Source organism: Oculina patagonica, chromosome 5 (assembly GCF_052425735.1).
Source record: "Oculina patagonica isolate OP01 chromosome 5, crgOcupat, whole genome shotgun sequence".
Taxonomy (NCBI): Eukaryota; Metazoa; Cnidaria; class Anthozoa; order Scleractinia; family Oculinidae; genus Oculina; species Oculina patagonica.
Genome location: NC_135762.1, coordinates 10,815,345 through 10,830,627, shown reverse-complemented (window position 1 = coordinate 10,830,627; position 15,283 = coordinate 10,815,345). Strand labels below are relative to the sequence as shown.

At 37.6% G+C, this 15,283-nt stretch overlaps 1 protein-coding gene across 2 annotated transcripts; it reads left to right on the top strand.

The window, feature by feature from the left end:
• The first annotated feature begins 245 nt into the window (after positions 1-245).
• On the top strand, positions 246-15,138 carry LOC144655435 (p21-activated protein kinase-interacting protein 1-like). Of its 2 annotated transcripts, none has more exons than XM_078515686.1 (12): positions 246-337; positions 422-528; positions 3,994-4,046; positions 5,484-5,604; positions 6,849-6,923; positions 7,372-7,424; positions 9,513-9,595; positions 10,562-10,624; positions 10,734-10,831; positions 11,681-11,795; positions 13,392-13,590; positions 14,048-15,138. In XM_078515686.1, exons 1-12 carry the CDS (start codon positions 263-265, stop codon positions 14,233-14,235), a joined length of 1,230 nt encoding a protein of 409 aa, XP_078371812.1. In that variant the 5' UTR covers positions 246-262; the 3' UTR covers positions 14,236-15,138. The 2 variants fall into 2 exon arrangements, with proteins under 2 accessions (XP_078371812.1, XP_078371813.1); XM_078515687.1 differs by having other exon boundaries at positions 14,051-15,133.
• The last annotated feature ends 145 nt before the right edge of the window (positions 15,139-15,283 follow it).

Genomic DNA, 15,283 nt, shown 5'->3' with positions numbered 1-15,283 from the left:
CACTTGCCTGGCGACGCAGGACAACACTTTCTTTAGAAACTAATGTCTTTCTAGCAGCAGTTCTTCAGTCCAGCCATTAGGTAAAACCAGTAGTAGTTTTCGTTGTGCTATATAAATGATTATTTCCTCCCCCGTTTCTCCCTCCCCTCCCCCCAGCCCTTTCCTCGTTTTCCCCCTTCCCCCCCCTTTTTTCCCTTCCCAGCTCCCGATCCGATTTCTCTGCCCAGAGAGGCGCGGCTCCAAAGCCAAGCATTAATCCAACATGGAGGTCATTGTGGGTACTTATGAACAAGTTCTTGTTGGTTTTGACGTTATTTTAGGAGAGGACGAGCTTGAGGTAACTAAAACGTTTTTCAAAATGAAACCTATAGAAATGATTTTTTGTTGTTAGTTTGATCCTTTTCCGTATATCTTTGAGCAGTATAGGCTAAAACCCAGGTTCGCCGAGAAAGAACACGCGGGCTGTATCAAATGCGCTGCCAATAACGGTCAATTTCTTGCCACTGGTAGCTCTGATGAAACGATAAGGTAAGGATAATCTCATATTGTTAACCTCAGAAACGAAAGGAAATGAAAAGTCAAAACAAATGATCGATTCTCACATGCACTAGAAATGTTAATTAAGTGTGGATCTGCAATTCGTGCCCCCCACCCCCTCCCCCCCCTCTTATTTTCAGGGTGACAAACAACAAAGAAACAGTCATCCTCTTTCCTATTGGAAAATAGCTGAGTTATGTTTTATCAGGAGGAAAAAAGAACAACGATTTACTTTTCTTACAGAAAATACTCAAAAGATGCCCACAGATTTCACCCCTCAGAAATGAATTTTACTCTGTAAAAACTAAAATCAGGGTCCCCTATACCTCTCTGTGAAATGGAATTGCGTAAAAATATTTGGCTTTTCACTCATCACGAATAATTCTTAAAATGTTTTCATGTTCACGCAAAAATCATGGCGATCCCTGTTTAGACTGTTACGCTCAGAAGGTGCAAGACTGGATATTGTGCCTGTCAAGATAACACGCATGACAAAATAGCTGACAAAAGTCCCAATCCCAACCACAGAGCTAAAACGAAGATAAATGTTTACTAGAACTACCTAAAAAATTAAAAAAAAAATCATGAAAAAGAAGATGATTCACGTTCACGTCTAACTCAACTCTTAGTTCACGGGTCATGTTGGAGCTAAAAATTGCATTCACACGCACATAAAAAGATCTCAAAATTAGGAATCATGAAAAGAGAAAAGCCCAAATCATGTTTCACAGCAAATAAATAGCCTCAATCACGCTTCACGTAAAAAGTATAGGGGACCCTTTAAAATCTTAATTTAAGATGTACAGGTGTATCGTCTTACCACAGCACCAAAACAATAGCTGAGAAATTACGTCAGCTGTTGATCTGGTTATGAGGTAAGACGAAACATCTTAAATTTAAGATTTTAGTTTTTACGGAGTAAATGTTTCCTGTCAACTTCTCAGAAATATATATGCAGTTTAAATGTTTTAAAACCAGTTTCAGTAGTTTGTTCAGTGTGATCATCTGGTTAGAGTTGAAAAGGACTGTTGTTTAAAGCTGATATTAACTGGTTTACAAAGTACTGGAAATCCGGAATTCTCGAATGCTTGATTCATTGAACCTCCCTTTACTGAAGCTCAAGCAAAAAAATATTTTTTTTTGGATTTGCTTCACTCAGTTATTCCCATTTTCTCAAACCAATTTTTGTTTCCCTTGGAGGTTCCTGAGACATCAGGATCCCACTGTAGTTGATACACATGACTCAAATGACTTCTGCTCAGGTTGTTGAAGCATCAGTCTCCAACAACAATCCCTTCTACGACCACTTTCACTTGGACTATCACACTAGAGAAACCCTCTCTCAGATCAGAAATGCTTAGCATTAGTAGGAGTGGAGAGGTTGGGGCCCAGGGGGGGGGGGGTACTCCGTCTTGTAAATGACGGGGATGATCGAATGGAGGCAAAACTCAGGACCCAAAAAAATCCCTAAGTCTTCCAACATTACCCAAAAAAATCCCTGGACCAAAAATGACCCCAAAAAATCCCTTGTCAATTTACCCCTAAATTGCCAGGAGTGGCAATAATATAACACAAAGAAAACCATAAGAAATTGAACGCTCGTGTTTGTTTATACATCATACCAAATAAATACACCAAGGCCGTGCCAAGGCACTTTAGTTCGTTGTTAATACCCACAAAATCCCCTATTTAAATCATGTCACCCCAAAAAAATACTTGCCAAATTTTCCAACCCAAAAAAATCCCGGAATCGAAAATTTCAAATCCAAAAAAATCCTTCGATCATCTCTGTCATTTACAAGCCGGAGTACCCCCCTGGGGGTTGGGGGAACATATAGATACAGTAATGTACTAAATAGAAAGCTCCTACTGCACTGCTTACTTTGCCGACCAATACCAGGAATAATGTTACTCATGTCATTGCATATTTATTTGATGCTGTATTTATTAATCTCTTGACTCCTGAGTGTTTGCAGTGCTGTTGCATAAATTAAATTTTTCAGGAGCGAGAAAAACTAACCATTGGTGCAGTAAATACCATACTGTACACATGGTGGAATCCCAGAACAACTTTTAGTTGAAGAAGAATGGTTTAATAGTTGTGTATCAAGTATTAATTACATGTCTAAATCCAGCTTGAAAACGGGGGAGGGGGAGGGGGGGGAGAGGGGGAAAATCCCATGCCAAATTTCTGACGTATTAAATTTTTCAGAAAGGGGGAATGATCTGAAGATATAACACAAAGAAAAACATTAGAAACAGGTTCAGTGTTTGTACTTTATTTGCGGAACAATGTGGCCAAGGCAATACCACGAATCTTGAGATTGTTTTTAATACCCCCAAAAATCCATACTTGAATCAAGCCGCCCAAAAACATACTTGCCAAATTTTCCTACTAAAAAAATCCCGAAATAAAAAATTTCAAACCCAAAAAAATCCTTCGAACATCCCCTCACTTGAAATCCAGAGTACCCCCCCACCCCCCTCCCACTGGGTTTATACTACCTCCTATGAACTGACAAATACACTGATTGGTTTTATTGGGCCTAAAACAATGACAGAAGTTTGGAAATAATACTTTTTAGGGGAGTTTGGGGAGAATGGAGAGCACATCTTTCACACTAGACATGCATGCTAGACAGGCAGTTAAGGGTGTTTGAAGTGGGTTACCAGTAACTTGTTTATAGTGTTCATTGCTGATGAGTTACAGGAGGCTGAAATACAGTCAGTCGAATCTCGATAACTCGAACCTTCAGGGGAAATTGAAAAGGGTTCGAGATATCGGGAATTCGAGTTATCAAGGGTAAAATTAGTAAGAAAATGACCTGAAGGGGAATAGAAAAAGGTTTAAGTTAGCGGGAGTTCAAGTTACTGAGGGTTTGAGTAATCGGGATTCAATCGTATTGTTTTTTATAATGCTCACAAATGGGCTTTACTTTTTTACAGAAATAGGGCTAATGATTTAACAATGTGTACTTTCTACTGGGTGCAGTAGGATTTTGAGTCATTTGTAAACATTGCTTTGTGACTTTAGTTACTTAAGAGTTTTTTGCAGGCTTCTATATTTATTTTTTAGAAACCTGCGAAAAATTCTTGAGTTACTGAAGAATGTGCATCATAAGTTCAAAGATAAGATGCTAATAATTTGCCTGATTCAAGATTGATAAAATTATTCATATTATGTTAATTAGTCTCTGTTTTCAGTAGTGAGCTCATGGTGTACTGTATTTTAAAAGGAAATGGAGTAATTTTTGTACTATGATACCAAAGCTAATAAAATAATACATTAATTTTATATATTTGTGGTTTAAATTTGCTTTTGATTTGAAATTGTATAATCCAGTTTGATATTTTATTTTCTTTGTTTGAGATTACGATAATAAATAAATTTCAAACCAAGAATAAATTTAAACCACAACACTCACACTACACTTTTATTCGACATTTATTGTTTAGATTATATAATCTCAAGGATCACAGAGAGCTGGGTGCCTTGATGCAACATGAGGGTGAGAATTACATTGTACATTCTGTACCAAAGAGATTTAAAACAATCCCCCCTCTATCTCTCTTTCTTTTCTTCAGTACATGTAGGTGCCCCACCCCCCACACCCCCCCCCCCCCCCCCCCCACACACACACACACATACACAAACACACACCCACCAATTAAAAGACAAACACTAAAGGCTAGTTCACACTTTTGTGATAAGCACAAGCCGAGCATTAAAGCTGATTTCCAGTCCGTATTGCGCAGACTCGGGGTTTGTTTACGTTTTTGTTTTGAATTTGTTAAAACGTTACACTTCGGTGACAGCATACATGAAGTTTTTTAGTCCGCCATTACAGTTCGCTTCGTTCAAGAACTTCCGATGAGCTGAAACGTCGGTTTGAAATAGCGTCAAGGTTCTTCTACTTGTTATTATTTGTTCTACAAGGATATCTGGCGTTAATAATGAAGAAACAGGTAAGTTTGTCACGTAATTTTTAGTTTTGCTTTGTTTGTGAGGCTCACATAAACATTGCAGCCGAGATTGCGCAGTACGGACTGTAATTCATCTTTAACCACAAGGATGTTCACGCTGGTAGTAAGCACAAGCACAAAACGAGATAAGCAAGCATAGTGCTTTAGAAATTCTCATGAAATTGCATGATAGGGGTAATGTCAATCGCCAAAACTTGTGCATGTGCTTGAATTGTGCTCATTCACCCTGGGTCCCACTTGTGAATTGAGCTTTACACAAGGGAAATAAGGGGAAGTGCAAGCATTAGAAAAAGGAACATGTTCCTTAATTTTTCTTGTGCTTATGCTTGTATTTATTTCACTTCCATGCACACTCTTTAAGAATCTATCTATTTTACCAATTGATGATTTGAACAATGAAGCCATAGCTTTATTTGTATTTAAATATTTTACGCAAGCACTTCCAGCAACATTCAGCCATTTTTTCAAGTCAAATGATCATTTCCATAGCCATAATACAAGATCATCTTCAAAAATCCACAAAGAACGGGATGTACAAACTAATATTCTATTAAATTTAAAGGGTGTGAAATTTGGAACAACCTTCCTATATTTAAGTATAATAGTTTTACAAGCTGTTTACATGTTGATTATATATTAATTTTTTTATACCCTAAAGCATATAAGGGGCTCTCCTTGTTAAGCCCGCAAGGGTTTGTCGAGAGTTCCTGCTCTACTCTATCATATTTAATAATAATAAATGTATCAAAGACATGTAATTAGGCTTAATTGCAGAGCGAAATAAAGATTGATTGATTGATTGATTGATAACATTTTCTTGCGCTTATGCTTGTGCTTGCACTTATCTCAAAAGTGCAAACCAGGCCTAACAGAACTCACTGTTGAACCTGTAGTGACATTTTCATTTCAGACAGTAAATCTGCATTCTACACACTCAGATAATTTTTTTTGTTTTGTTACAGGTACAATAACTTGTTTGGCATTTCATAATAACACTCACATGTTAAGTGCCAGTGAGGATCGGACAATTTGTGTTTGGGAGTGCCGCACATGGGACTGTCTAAAAACTTTAAAAGGACATAGGTATGTGTACAGCTGGATAAAGCAATCCTTAATGACAACTGCATCACTTGTAAACCTGTAATATAGGTTAGGTGCCTGGAATATCCAAGGGCTTTCACTTTTGGCAGCCAGCCCCTAGACTGAATAACACCCCCACGGCTGGCACAATGCTGCAACCCAGCCATGGTATTCAAGTCCATGGTATTCAAGTACAGATGCATTTGAAAAGAGTTAGCTGTGTCTGTCATTATATTTATAATTATTTTTTTGTCCGCGGCAAAGGAAAATGAAAACATACACCCATCACACTGGAGTATCAGTGAAAAGGAAAAAAAGTAAGAGGAGGGGTAAAGAGCTAGATGAAGAATGCTTTTAATTGGCACACAATGCTGGCTGGAAACTCCTCATGCTGTCGAAACATACTTTATTACATGAAATTTTTGCAACATGTTAGTTTTGCGATTTTGAGGTGCGCATATTTTACGACACTTAAATTTCGCGATTTTGCAAAAATTTGTATTTTGAAACACTTTAATTTCGCGTTTTTGGGTAAGACACAATTTACATTTCCTTGGCAATATTATTTAACACACCCTTGAATTAAATAAAACAACTTAATCAAAGAAACAATAACGTCAAAATTAACAAAAACGCAAGAGTGAGACTTATTCTCAGCAATAGCAACAACAGAGCAGTTCTCACAATGTCTACAAGTAGGTCATGCTTGTACATGCATAAGTTATTGTTCTTGAGTCAAATGACGACAACATCCATTTACATTGAAAATTCCTTCCTTCATAATTCAGCGGTTCTTAACCTATTTTTTCTTGATTGTTGACATAATGTGAGTCACTTAATTTTGACGTCATGTTATGTTCGCGACACTTATTGTTGGCGTCACTTTAATTTTGCGATTTTTTTGGAATCACTAAATTCGCGAAATTAACGTGTCGCGAAAATGTCACGTAATAAGGTACACCACATGAATGACATGCTGCACTACTTTGCATTCACTTCCAAACCAACCTCTTACCACTGGCACTGTTGCTGCTCTTTGTTGTTAACTCCTTTAAAATGCATTCCATACAGTCACTTAAGTGTTTGTTTTTTTTTTTTTCAATTTATTTCAACATCGTGTCAGTTATTTATTTCCAACATTCTAACGGAATTTTTTTTCACCAGCGGAACTTTTAGTAATACACAACATTTTGAACTACAGTGTAAGTAATATTTATATCTGGGCATTTTGTTTATTGTTTTCTCAGGGGTCATGTAAATTCGGTTTCTGTTCATCCGTCTGGAAGACTCGCACTTTCTGTTGCTAAGGACAAGACATTAAGGTTTATATTATGTTGCTTTTTATTTTACTTTGAAATAGTAGTTTTGATGTCTATTTGTTTATTGTAAAAGGTGATTCTCTGACATGTAAGAGATATTTTTCATTATGAAGTTTTTACAGGACAAGTTGTAACTGGTGATTAGTTGTGTTTATGTAATGTTTAATAAATAAGCAGCAGTGTTTTATCAAGTTAAAAACACGAGGTGCAGCCGAGTGTTTTAGACTTGATAAAACACGAACTGCGAATTTATTGAACGGCTTAAAAATCTTCTGATGTAGATCAACTCATTCTTGCACTAATATTTAGATTTGGGGTTATTTTGGCCTAGAAAATTGGACGTAAAGTTTAGCCGTGCCTTTATCAGATATAAAGACACTCATTAAACATTAATTCCTTTTGTATTTTCTTTATGAATTATTAATGAGTTTTTAATGTATCCATTAAACAGAACATGGAATCTTGTGACTGGCAAATCAGCATATGTCACTAATATCAAAGAAGGTAATAATGCATTCCTACATGTGGGTACAGAGTACATGTTTTGTGTCCTGTTTTAAAGTTTATGGTTTCATAAAGTCCAGTATGTCCTCATTTACTACGCTCAGTTAGTGCAAGTACTGTACTATCACATGATTACTAATTAATTTTCCTATTTGGAGACAACTGCCAACTTTTTCCTAGTCAAAGGCATGAGATTGTTATCCTGGGAGTCCCAGGTTTTTTTAAGATGACCTGATCATACCCAAAAGTGTACAAAGTTTTCAGAAGAATAAATAAAAATACTGATGTTCTGAAGGTTCCCGGGTCCCAGTCTCAGGATTTGTTTTTCCAAACACAATCTTGTCTTGTCACCAGTGCTTTTCCCTTCTTAATATACCTTATTATAGGAATATAACGAAGCATTTTAACAACGCGAACAAAATGTACGCGTAATATAATTAACACGAATTCTTGTGTGGTGTGTGCTTACATGCAGTTAATTAATGTGAATTTGTTGCGAAGTAATCTTTGTAGCAAGGTGCGCTATTCCAAAGACAAAACATGAACGTCCAACATCAGAACTTGAGGTTTAATTCCGATAAACCATACACAACAAAGATATTTAAACAGACCAAAAAGTGACTAATATTCAATGCATGGGTCCAGGGATGGAATACATCCCGTCCTGGCTCTTTCCACTGCCTCTGCTATCCCTGCAGCTTTAACGGAGAAGTAGATGACCTGTTAATATAACTTTCCAGGAAATAAAGGTGTCTTAAAATAACAATGCTGTAAAATAGAGTGTTTTTTATTAACAATGACTTCAATTAAGGTACATTAAATTAACGCTAATTTTTGAAATTCGCGTTAATTACATGTATCGTACATTTCCTATAATAAGGTAGGTAAGTCAGAGAAATCGGGTTGATAACTTAGTACAGTACCATCATTTACATGGACTTTTCTTTACTTGTGTTGTTTCGAGTTTACACATTTTTGAAAGTGTGTCATTAAAGGCTGTAATAGCTCATCTTTTCCACTGAGCTTGGCATAAGAAATTGGCCTGTAGGCATGGGTAGGTGTGAGATCAAAGTTTTCAACCTGCCAGTACACATATGAGTCTCACACCCAATAATCAGAAGTTAGAAGTAGTAAACAATTCACTGGTTGTCATAATGTTGCTCATAAAATAATTTTAAAAAAGGCTAAAAAGAGATAAAAGTTATTAAAGTTCTTAAAAACAAATTGTTTTCGACTCGAAGGTCATCATCAGTGTTAAATGAACATTTACATTCAGCTTGGTTTTGTGTTGTTATGTAATTCCCGAGGGGGAACAGTTTGGCGATAAAACAGTGCACCTGTTTATTATTCAAAGTTGGTTCCTCACAAGCATTCAACAGGCCTTCCATTATTTTGCGTCAAAAAGTTGTTTTTTCCGTGAACGCGATGTTCCATGTGTATTTGTGGTCTGGATTTTTTGCGAGGTGGCAGGCTGGCTCCGAGTTATGGGTCTTACTCTCGTGCCTGCTTTCCGCACTGTGAAATTACGTTTTGTTTCGCTGATGTAAGTTTTGCCATTCACTGGTTCTTCTTGAATTCTGAACAAAAACAACAACAACAATGATCTGAATGTTCTGTTTGTAGACAGATAGCAGGACGTTACAATTATAACACTTTCCCCTAGTTGTCTCCCTGTGATTTAGCTGATTATTTAGCCGAGGTTCCATTCACACTGACCCGAGTAAATTTGAAAACGCATTTTTTTTTCCCGGTTCCAACCGTCCACACTGAAACTTATCAAAAATGCTCGCCAAAGTGGGTAAATTTGAAAACGCCGGCTAGGTGGTGTAGTGTGGACAACCTGCCAGTACACATATGAGTCTCACACCCAATAATCAGAAGTTAGAAGTAGTAAACAATTCACTGGTTCTTCTTGAATTCTGAACAAAAACAACAACAACAATGATCTGAATGCTTTGTTTGTAGACAGATAGCAGGACGTTACAATTATAACAAGTGATTGGTATGGGGTAAAGCAGCACCAAAAAAGTGCAAGTGAACTTTTAAACCTTGCCGTGCCTTAACTGGTTTACTTATTTGTGTTTGTAGCTGCACTTCTTGTGAAGTGGTCGCCTGCAGGGGATAGCTATGCTGTGGCCATTGGAACAAAAGTAGTTGTTTACAAACTTGCAGTAAGTACATGTATCTGTGTTTTGCAGCATGATTAATTACATGTATCTTTCTATTTTATAAGTTCTAAAACAAGTCAATTTAGAAAAAAATGCTACTGTGTGTGCATTGGCTTGGAAGGCTAATTCTGTGATTGGGCCTACTGGCCCATCGGGCTAGAGCTTGTCCTGGTTTCTGTACCATTAAATGACTGCGATTATTTCTACTCCCTCCTGGATGGAATGCTACCTTATTGTTACTTATTTTCGCGGGACTTAATTTTCGCGATTTTCGCGATTTTCAAAGAATCGCGAAATTTAAGACCCGCGAAAAAAGGTCCTCGCGAAAAATAACGACGCGAAATTTAATACCCTTCTATATAATTCGTTATGAATATTCAACGTTGATATCAGTTTACTACTTAATTACCTTGGTACAGTCGTCAAACTAGCTCTACTTTGTTGCAAAGGAACATGTTAAACTGTTTTTAAAGTTTTGTTTTGTTATTTGGTTTTGTTCAATGTCATTGGAAACTGTTGCAGTGGAAAATTAAATCAATTGGACCAATTTTGAGACTTACTGATTGTTAATGTAGATCAGTATCAGTTGACATTTCTCGCGAAATTAAGTTCCCGTAATCTTATTTTTTTGGCCAAATCGCGAAATTTAAGTGCACGCGAAAATAAGTAACAATAAGGTAGTCCACTGCAGGGTTATCCCCCGCATTAAATTTGCTGGTACCCATGCACCAGTTTGTGGCCTTGGTGCTAATTACTGGAAGTTTTGTTCTTGATCATACATGTGCTTCGTTTTACATTTTGGGGTTAGGAAAAAACTATCCTCTAAAAACTATCCTCATTAATTTTGTGCAAGGAAAAAATGCGTCATGACATAAATAATGCTTCTGTAGTAAACCTATTTGGTGAATGTTATTGTTAACCAAGAGATTTGAAGGTTTAACTGTTTAAATATTATTTTGACTTTTTTAGACAGCTGCCTTGTCCTTTACAATGGAGTTTTCCAGATATGTGTTAGCCTTGGAGTTTCTCTCAGTAAGAAAAAAATCAAGCATATACCTTTTCTGATACTACAAGTGTATTTATTACGTTCCGGCAATTTTATCATTAGGTGCTTATGTGGCGTGTATTTTTCCCCAACTAGGAGAATATCCTGGCTGCAGGTGGCGAATTTGAAGGGATAAGAATTCTGGACATTGAAAAGGAACAGTGTCTCCAGACAGTGAAAGGACATGCAAGCAGGTGATACACGTGTACTGTGCATGTTTGTACTTTATAGAGCGGTTACCACTTGGGCAGCGAAAATAATTCGCATTTGGTTTGGTTTTGCATTACTACTCTTTGTGACTGGTTTAAAATTAATTTTTAATATATTTTCAGTAAATAAGTAATAATAGATTTTTATGTCGGGAAGCCCTCGCATAGGTACCCACGTCCCGTTCGCGCTCTCTTTTTTATTTATTTTTTTTTAAAAAAACCTCGCGCCACTTTCTCGGCCAATCAGAAGTAAGACCAAAGCCAATCGTGACTCATTCACAAACGTTTTCTCGCGCTTCGCACCAGCTACATGTATTTACTTCGAGTTTTGATGGTTTACTAAATTGTCTGTCTCTTTTGTGATTGGCCAGAGTGCATGGTTACCGTTGGTTTTGGTTTTACGACGCTCAATTGAAAACTGCTCTTAAGGCAGGTCAATAATGAAGTAATTCTTCCCAATAATGAAGTAAAGTATTCATTAGTGGAAATTAGTAATCCTTTGTTCTTTCACTTCTCCTTACAACTGGCAATTCTCTAAAACAGAGGCAAAGCGTTTACTGATTGCCGTGGTTTCTTTTAAAGCTAGTTTAACCTTTATATTTAGCTTTCTTCTTTGCATTTAGCTTTATGTTCATCCTCCGGAAAGCTAGCTTCCCACGCAGACGTTCTTTTGCTTTTCGCGTAATTTGGCGAGGAACGATTGCGTGGCGAGCCAAAAGAACGTCTTAGCGCGTAGAACGCTTCCGGAAAGCACAAGTAAAATTCTTACGTAGTGTTTGTTTATTTGTTTTGTTAAATGCAAGTATTGTTGAGTTAACGCTGCCCACTTTGCAGGGTAAAAGATCTTTCCATGACTGAAGATTTGTTGAAAGAGGATCTTAGGCGTCTGCTGTTATTTTCAACATCATCTGATGGAGATTTAAGAGGCTGGGCTTTCAATCCGGAAAACGTAAGGACAAATGCATGTCAGTTATTTGCTATTTGAGGCAATGTTTACGAATGTCGTACCATGTAAAGAGGCGCCGCCACTGCACCGCCATCTATACTGACTCACCTTAGTAGGCACTGCTGTGTTCCGTGAATCTGATTGGTTCTTTCATTGAACAGGGTTCGTACGCATCTTGAAAACCCTTCAATTTCAGGAGTTCGATTTCAAGGCCTTGAAAGTACTTGAAATTGATTTTCGGTACTTGAAAGTCCTTGATTTTTTTTATTGAACAAGATTGAAAAAATATCAATGCTTTTAAGGCTTTGAAATTTCCGAAAAGGTAGTTTTCAACACAAACATTTTACTTGGTTTGAGGTTAATTTCATAAAAAAGTCCTTCAATTTTTGGCTTGAAAAAGTGTACGAACCCTGATTGTATTGTTTTTGCTGGTGAACGCTATTGAGCGTGCGTTGCTCTTTAATGGAAAAATTATTCTTGATTTTTGGCCTAAGAATACTTATTTCATGATTGACACATTTTCTTCTGTTATTCAACAACCTTTATTTAACTTACAACCCTAATGAATATAACTAACTGAAAGTCCGGGGAGGGTTTGATAATGTAGCAGGGAAGAGCGGGGCTTATTTATCTCCTACATAAAATTGTATGTTTTGGACTGCAATTTTTTGGACTGTTGCCGAGAGTTGACTGTTGCTCATAGAAAACTCGGACTCGAAGTCTAATTGTTAAATCGAAAAAGGTGATGCTTGAAATGGTTTCCAGTTATGATGTGCAGCACAAGTTATTAAAAAGAAACTCAAGTTCGGTCGGTAAAAGAGCCGTGATCTCAAATTAAACCTGAAGCAGTGCAACCTTTCAAAAATGCTGGAAAATTGCACTGCAGTATTTAGAAAGAAATCCTTCCTAAGGTTCCGTCCACACTGACCCGGGTAAATTTGAAAACGCATCTATTTTTCCCGGTTCTAACCGTCCACACTGAAACAGCGTTTTCGGTCACCGAAAACTAGACTTATAAAAAACGCCCGCCAAAGTGGGTAAATTTGAAAACGCCGGCTAGGTGATGTAGTGTGGACGATGAAAACGGGCGAAACCGGGACTTTTTGAAACGCTGACGTCAAATAGTCATGTATTCTCTGTCAAAACAAAAGGTTTAATTAGCTTAACAATAGCTCTGTGCATGCGTTGTGACTCAACGTGCGATGAAGCGTATCGTTTTTAAGTGGGTTAATGTGGACGGAAAACATTGTACGCGGCATTTTCAAATTTCTCCGTTTTCAAATTTACCCGGGTCAGTGTGGACGGGGCCTGAATCAAAGGTTTTGCATGCCAGCGGAGGCTTTCATCGGGCGAGGCTGTCTAATAATTCAACTTGTAATTTCTCCTAACAATAACAATGCATTTTCAAGCAGACAGGTAACGAGAATACAGAAAATGATCAACTAGAACAATGCCTTGATGTACTGTCAAATTATTTAAACCAACACTGAAGGAAAAGTGTGAGAATCAATAGGGAGAATTGACACCCTGAGCATGATGGCTGCACTGCAAGCTACTACAGTTTATTTATTATTATTTTTTATTCCTTCTGTTTGACAGTTTGAAGAAGAAGCTAAGCTCGTGGCAAGGTATCAAGTCCCTGGCAGACCAACATGCTTGACTGTCGTGGGCAGAAAGCCGGCCCCTGCCAAGGCTGAAACTACGGCTGAGGCAATGGCTGTGGAACCTGCAGAACCCGTAAAGGAGAAAAAGAAAAAAGAGAAAGGAAAGGCTGACAGACGAACCACAAGCACTTCAGGTATTTTGGTTTAAAAATGTAATTAATACGATACCTTCGCTAGGATCCAACACCAAAATCACGTTGAGGTCCCGCGTTTTTCCCCTCCCCTTTTGCACTTGACCCTTTGGTAGGTTTTGTTTTGTTTTTGTTTTTTGTTTTTTGTTTTGGTAGGACAATCTTAATTTAAGGAAGTGCCGAAAATTGGGTTATATGTTGTGGTTTAAATTTATCTTTGGTTTAATTTTTTTCAAACCAGGTTAATTTCTGTTTTTCATTGTCTTATATTCGTTATCGTAATCTAAAACAAAAGTAATTAAAAATCAAACTGGTTTGCGAAATTTTAAACCAAGGATTAATTTAATCCACAACAATGATACATATACACTGTTAAGGTCAAGAAAGATTGTCTCATACAGTTTATAAATTATGCACCCTAATAAACCAGTAGTAAACCTTTTTTGTGATCTTCAATTAGCAGCTGACGAACCAAAGAAGAAAAAGAATAGGACAAAAAAGAAAAAGTCTGCCAAGAAACGAGTTAATTCAGGTCAGAAATCAGCGAAAGGAACGCAGAACTCGACTGAACAGGAAAAAGATGAACCAGGCGCGATGGAAGGGAATGAGAGTGGAGAAAGTGATAACGCCAGTGGGGAAGACGAGTGAAGAGACATGGAAAAGGTTACAAGCAGGAACGAGTCAGGACGTCGACAACATATCCTAGATGGACCAGTTCTTGAGAAGTAGTGAACTCTTGTTGTCCAGTGAATGATATAACAATGATAGCACACTTCCGCCGGAAGTTGAATCTTTGGTTTGCGACTTGTGGCGAGGATGGATCGTGTTGCTAGGCAACACGCTGACGAACTAAGAAAATGACAATTTCCCGCTCTGTTCTATCAGAGCTTGAAAATTCTAATATAGTCCAAACACTGAACCAAAAATGTTTTTGGCATGAATAGTGTCGTCTAGAGTAGAAATTCTATTCAAAGAAAAGCTTGTTACTTTGCATGTCATTTGCCAAGCGTGTATTATACAATTAGTCGAACTCATGCTCGCGCGGCCGAGGCGGTCTACAACTGTAAATAGCAGCTCTGTTGGGTAGAGGGCAAAATAAGGCCACGTGAGCGGTGAAACCACGAAAGCGCTCCTTCTGCTGAGAAAAAGCGTCCATTTTCGCGCTTCTCTTTGATCAAATCTACCTGTCTTGTGGGCCGTTAAACCTGAATAAACAGACGTCGTTTCATGAAACACTTGCAATCGCCACAAAAACTACGCGGCGGTCAGAAGTGGATCAAGAAACGAAGTCTGTGTATTCAATAGTCACAGGAAAGCACGTCAACCGTAGTACAGGGTAGTACAACGGGGTGTTTTAATCTTTTATAAATAAGTGTCAAAAAGGTTAATAAACCAGTTCAGTTCATTGTACGAAGCTATAGTATTTGTATGGAAATGCAGTGTCCAACACCGAATTTCCCTGAGTTCAGAAATAAAAGCAAATATACCTGATAAAATATTTGTTTAGCAAAATTAATTTTTATGACGTATAGATCTGCTAAAGGGGACCAGCTTTTTTATTTTTATTTTTGCCCGCAGCATAATTTGGAGAAGTTGCGTTAAGTTTTCATCATCCTGCAGGTATTGATCTACCCTCGGTCCCATAGGCTCAGTTAGGGAAGAGAAAAACTCTGGAACTAGGGTAGTACTAATCGTG

Coding starts and splice junctions, on each gene's coding strand:
- LOC144655435 (XM_078515686.1), top strand. CDS start 263: ATGGAGGTCATTGTGGGTACTTATGAACAAGTTCTTGTTGGTTTTGAC. Junction 4,047..5,483: donor TGCCTTGATGCAACATGAGG/GTGAGAATTACA, acceptor GTTTTGTTACAG/GTACAATAACTTGTTTGGCA. Junction 7,425..9,512: donor TGTCACTAATATCAAAGAAG/GTAATAATGCAT, acceptor TTGTGTTTGTAG/CTGCACTTCTTGTGAAGTGG.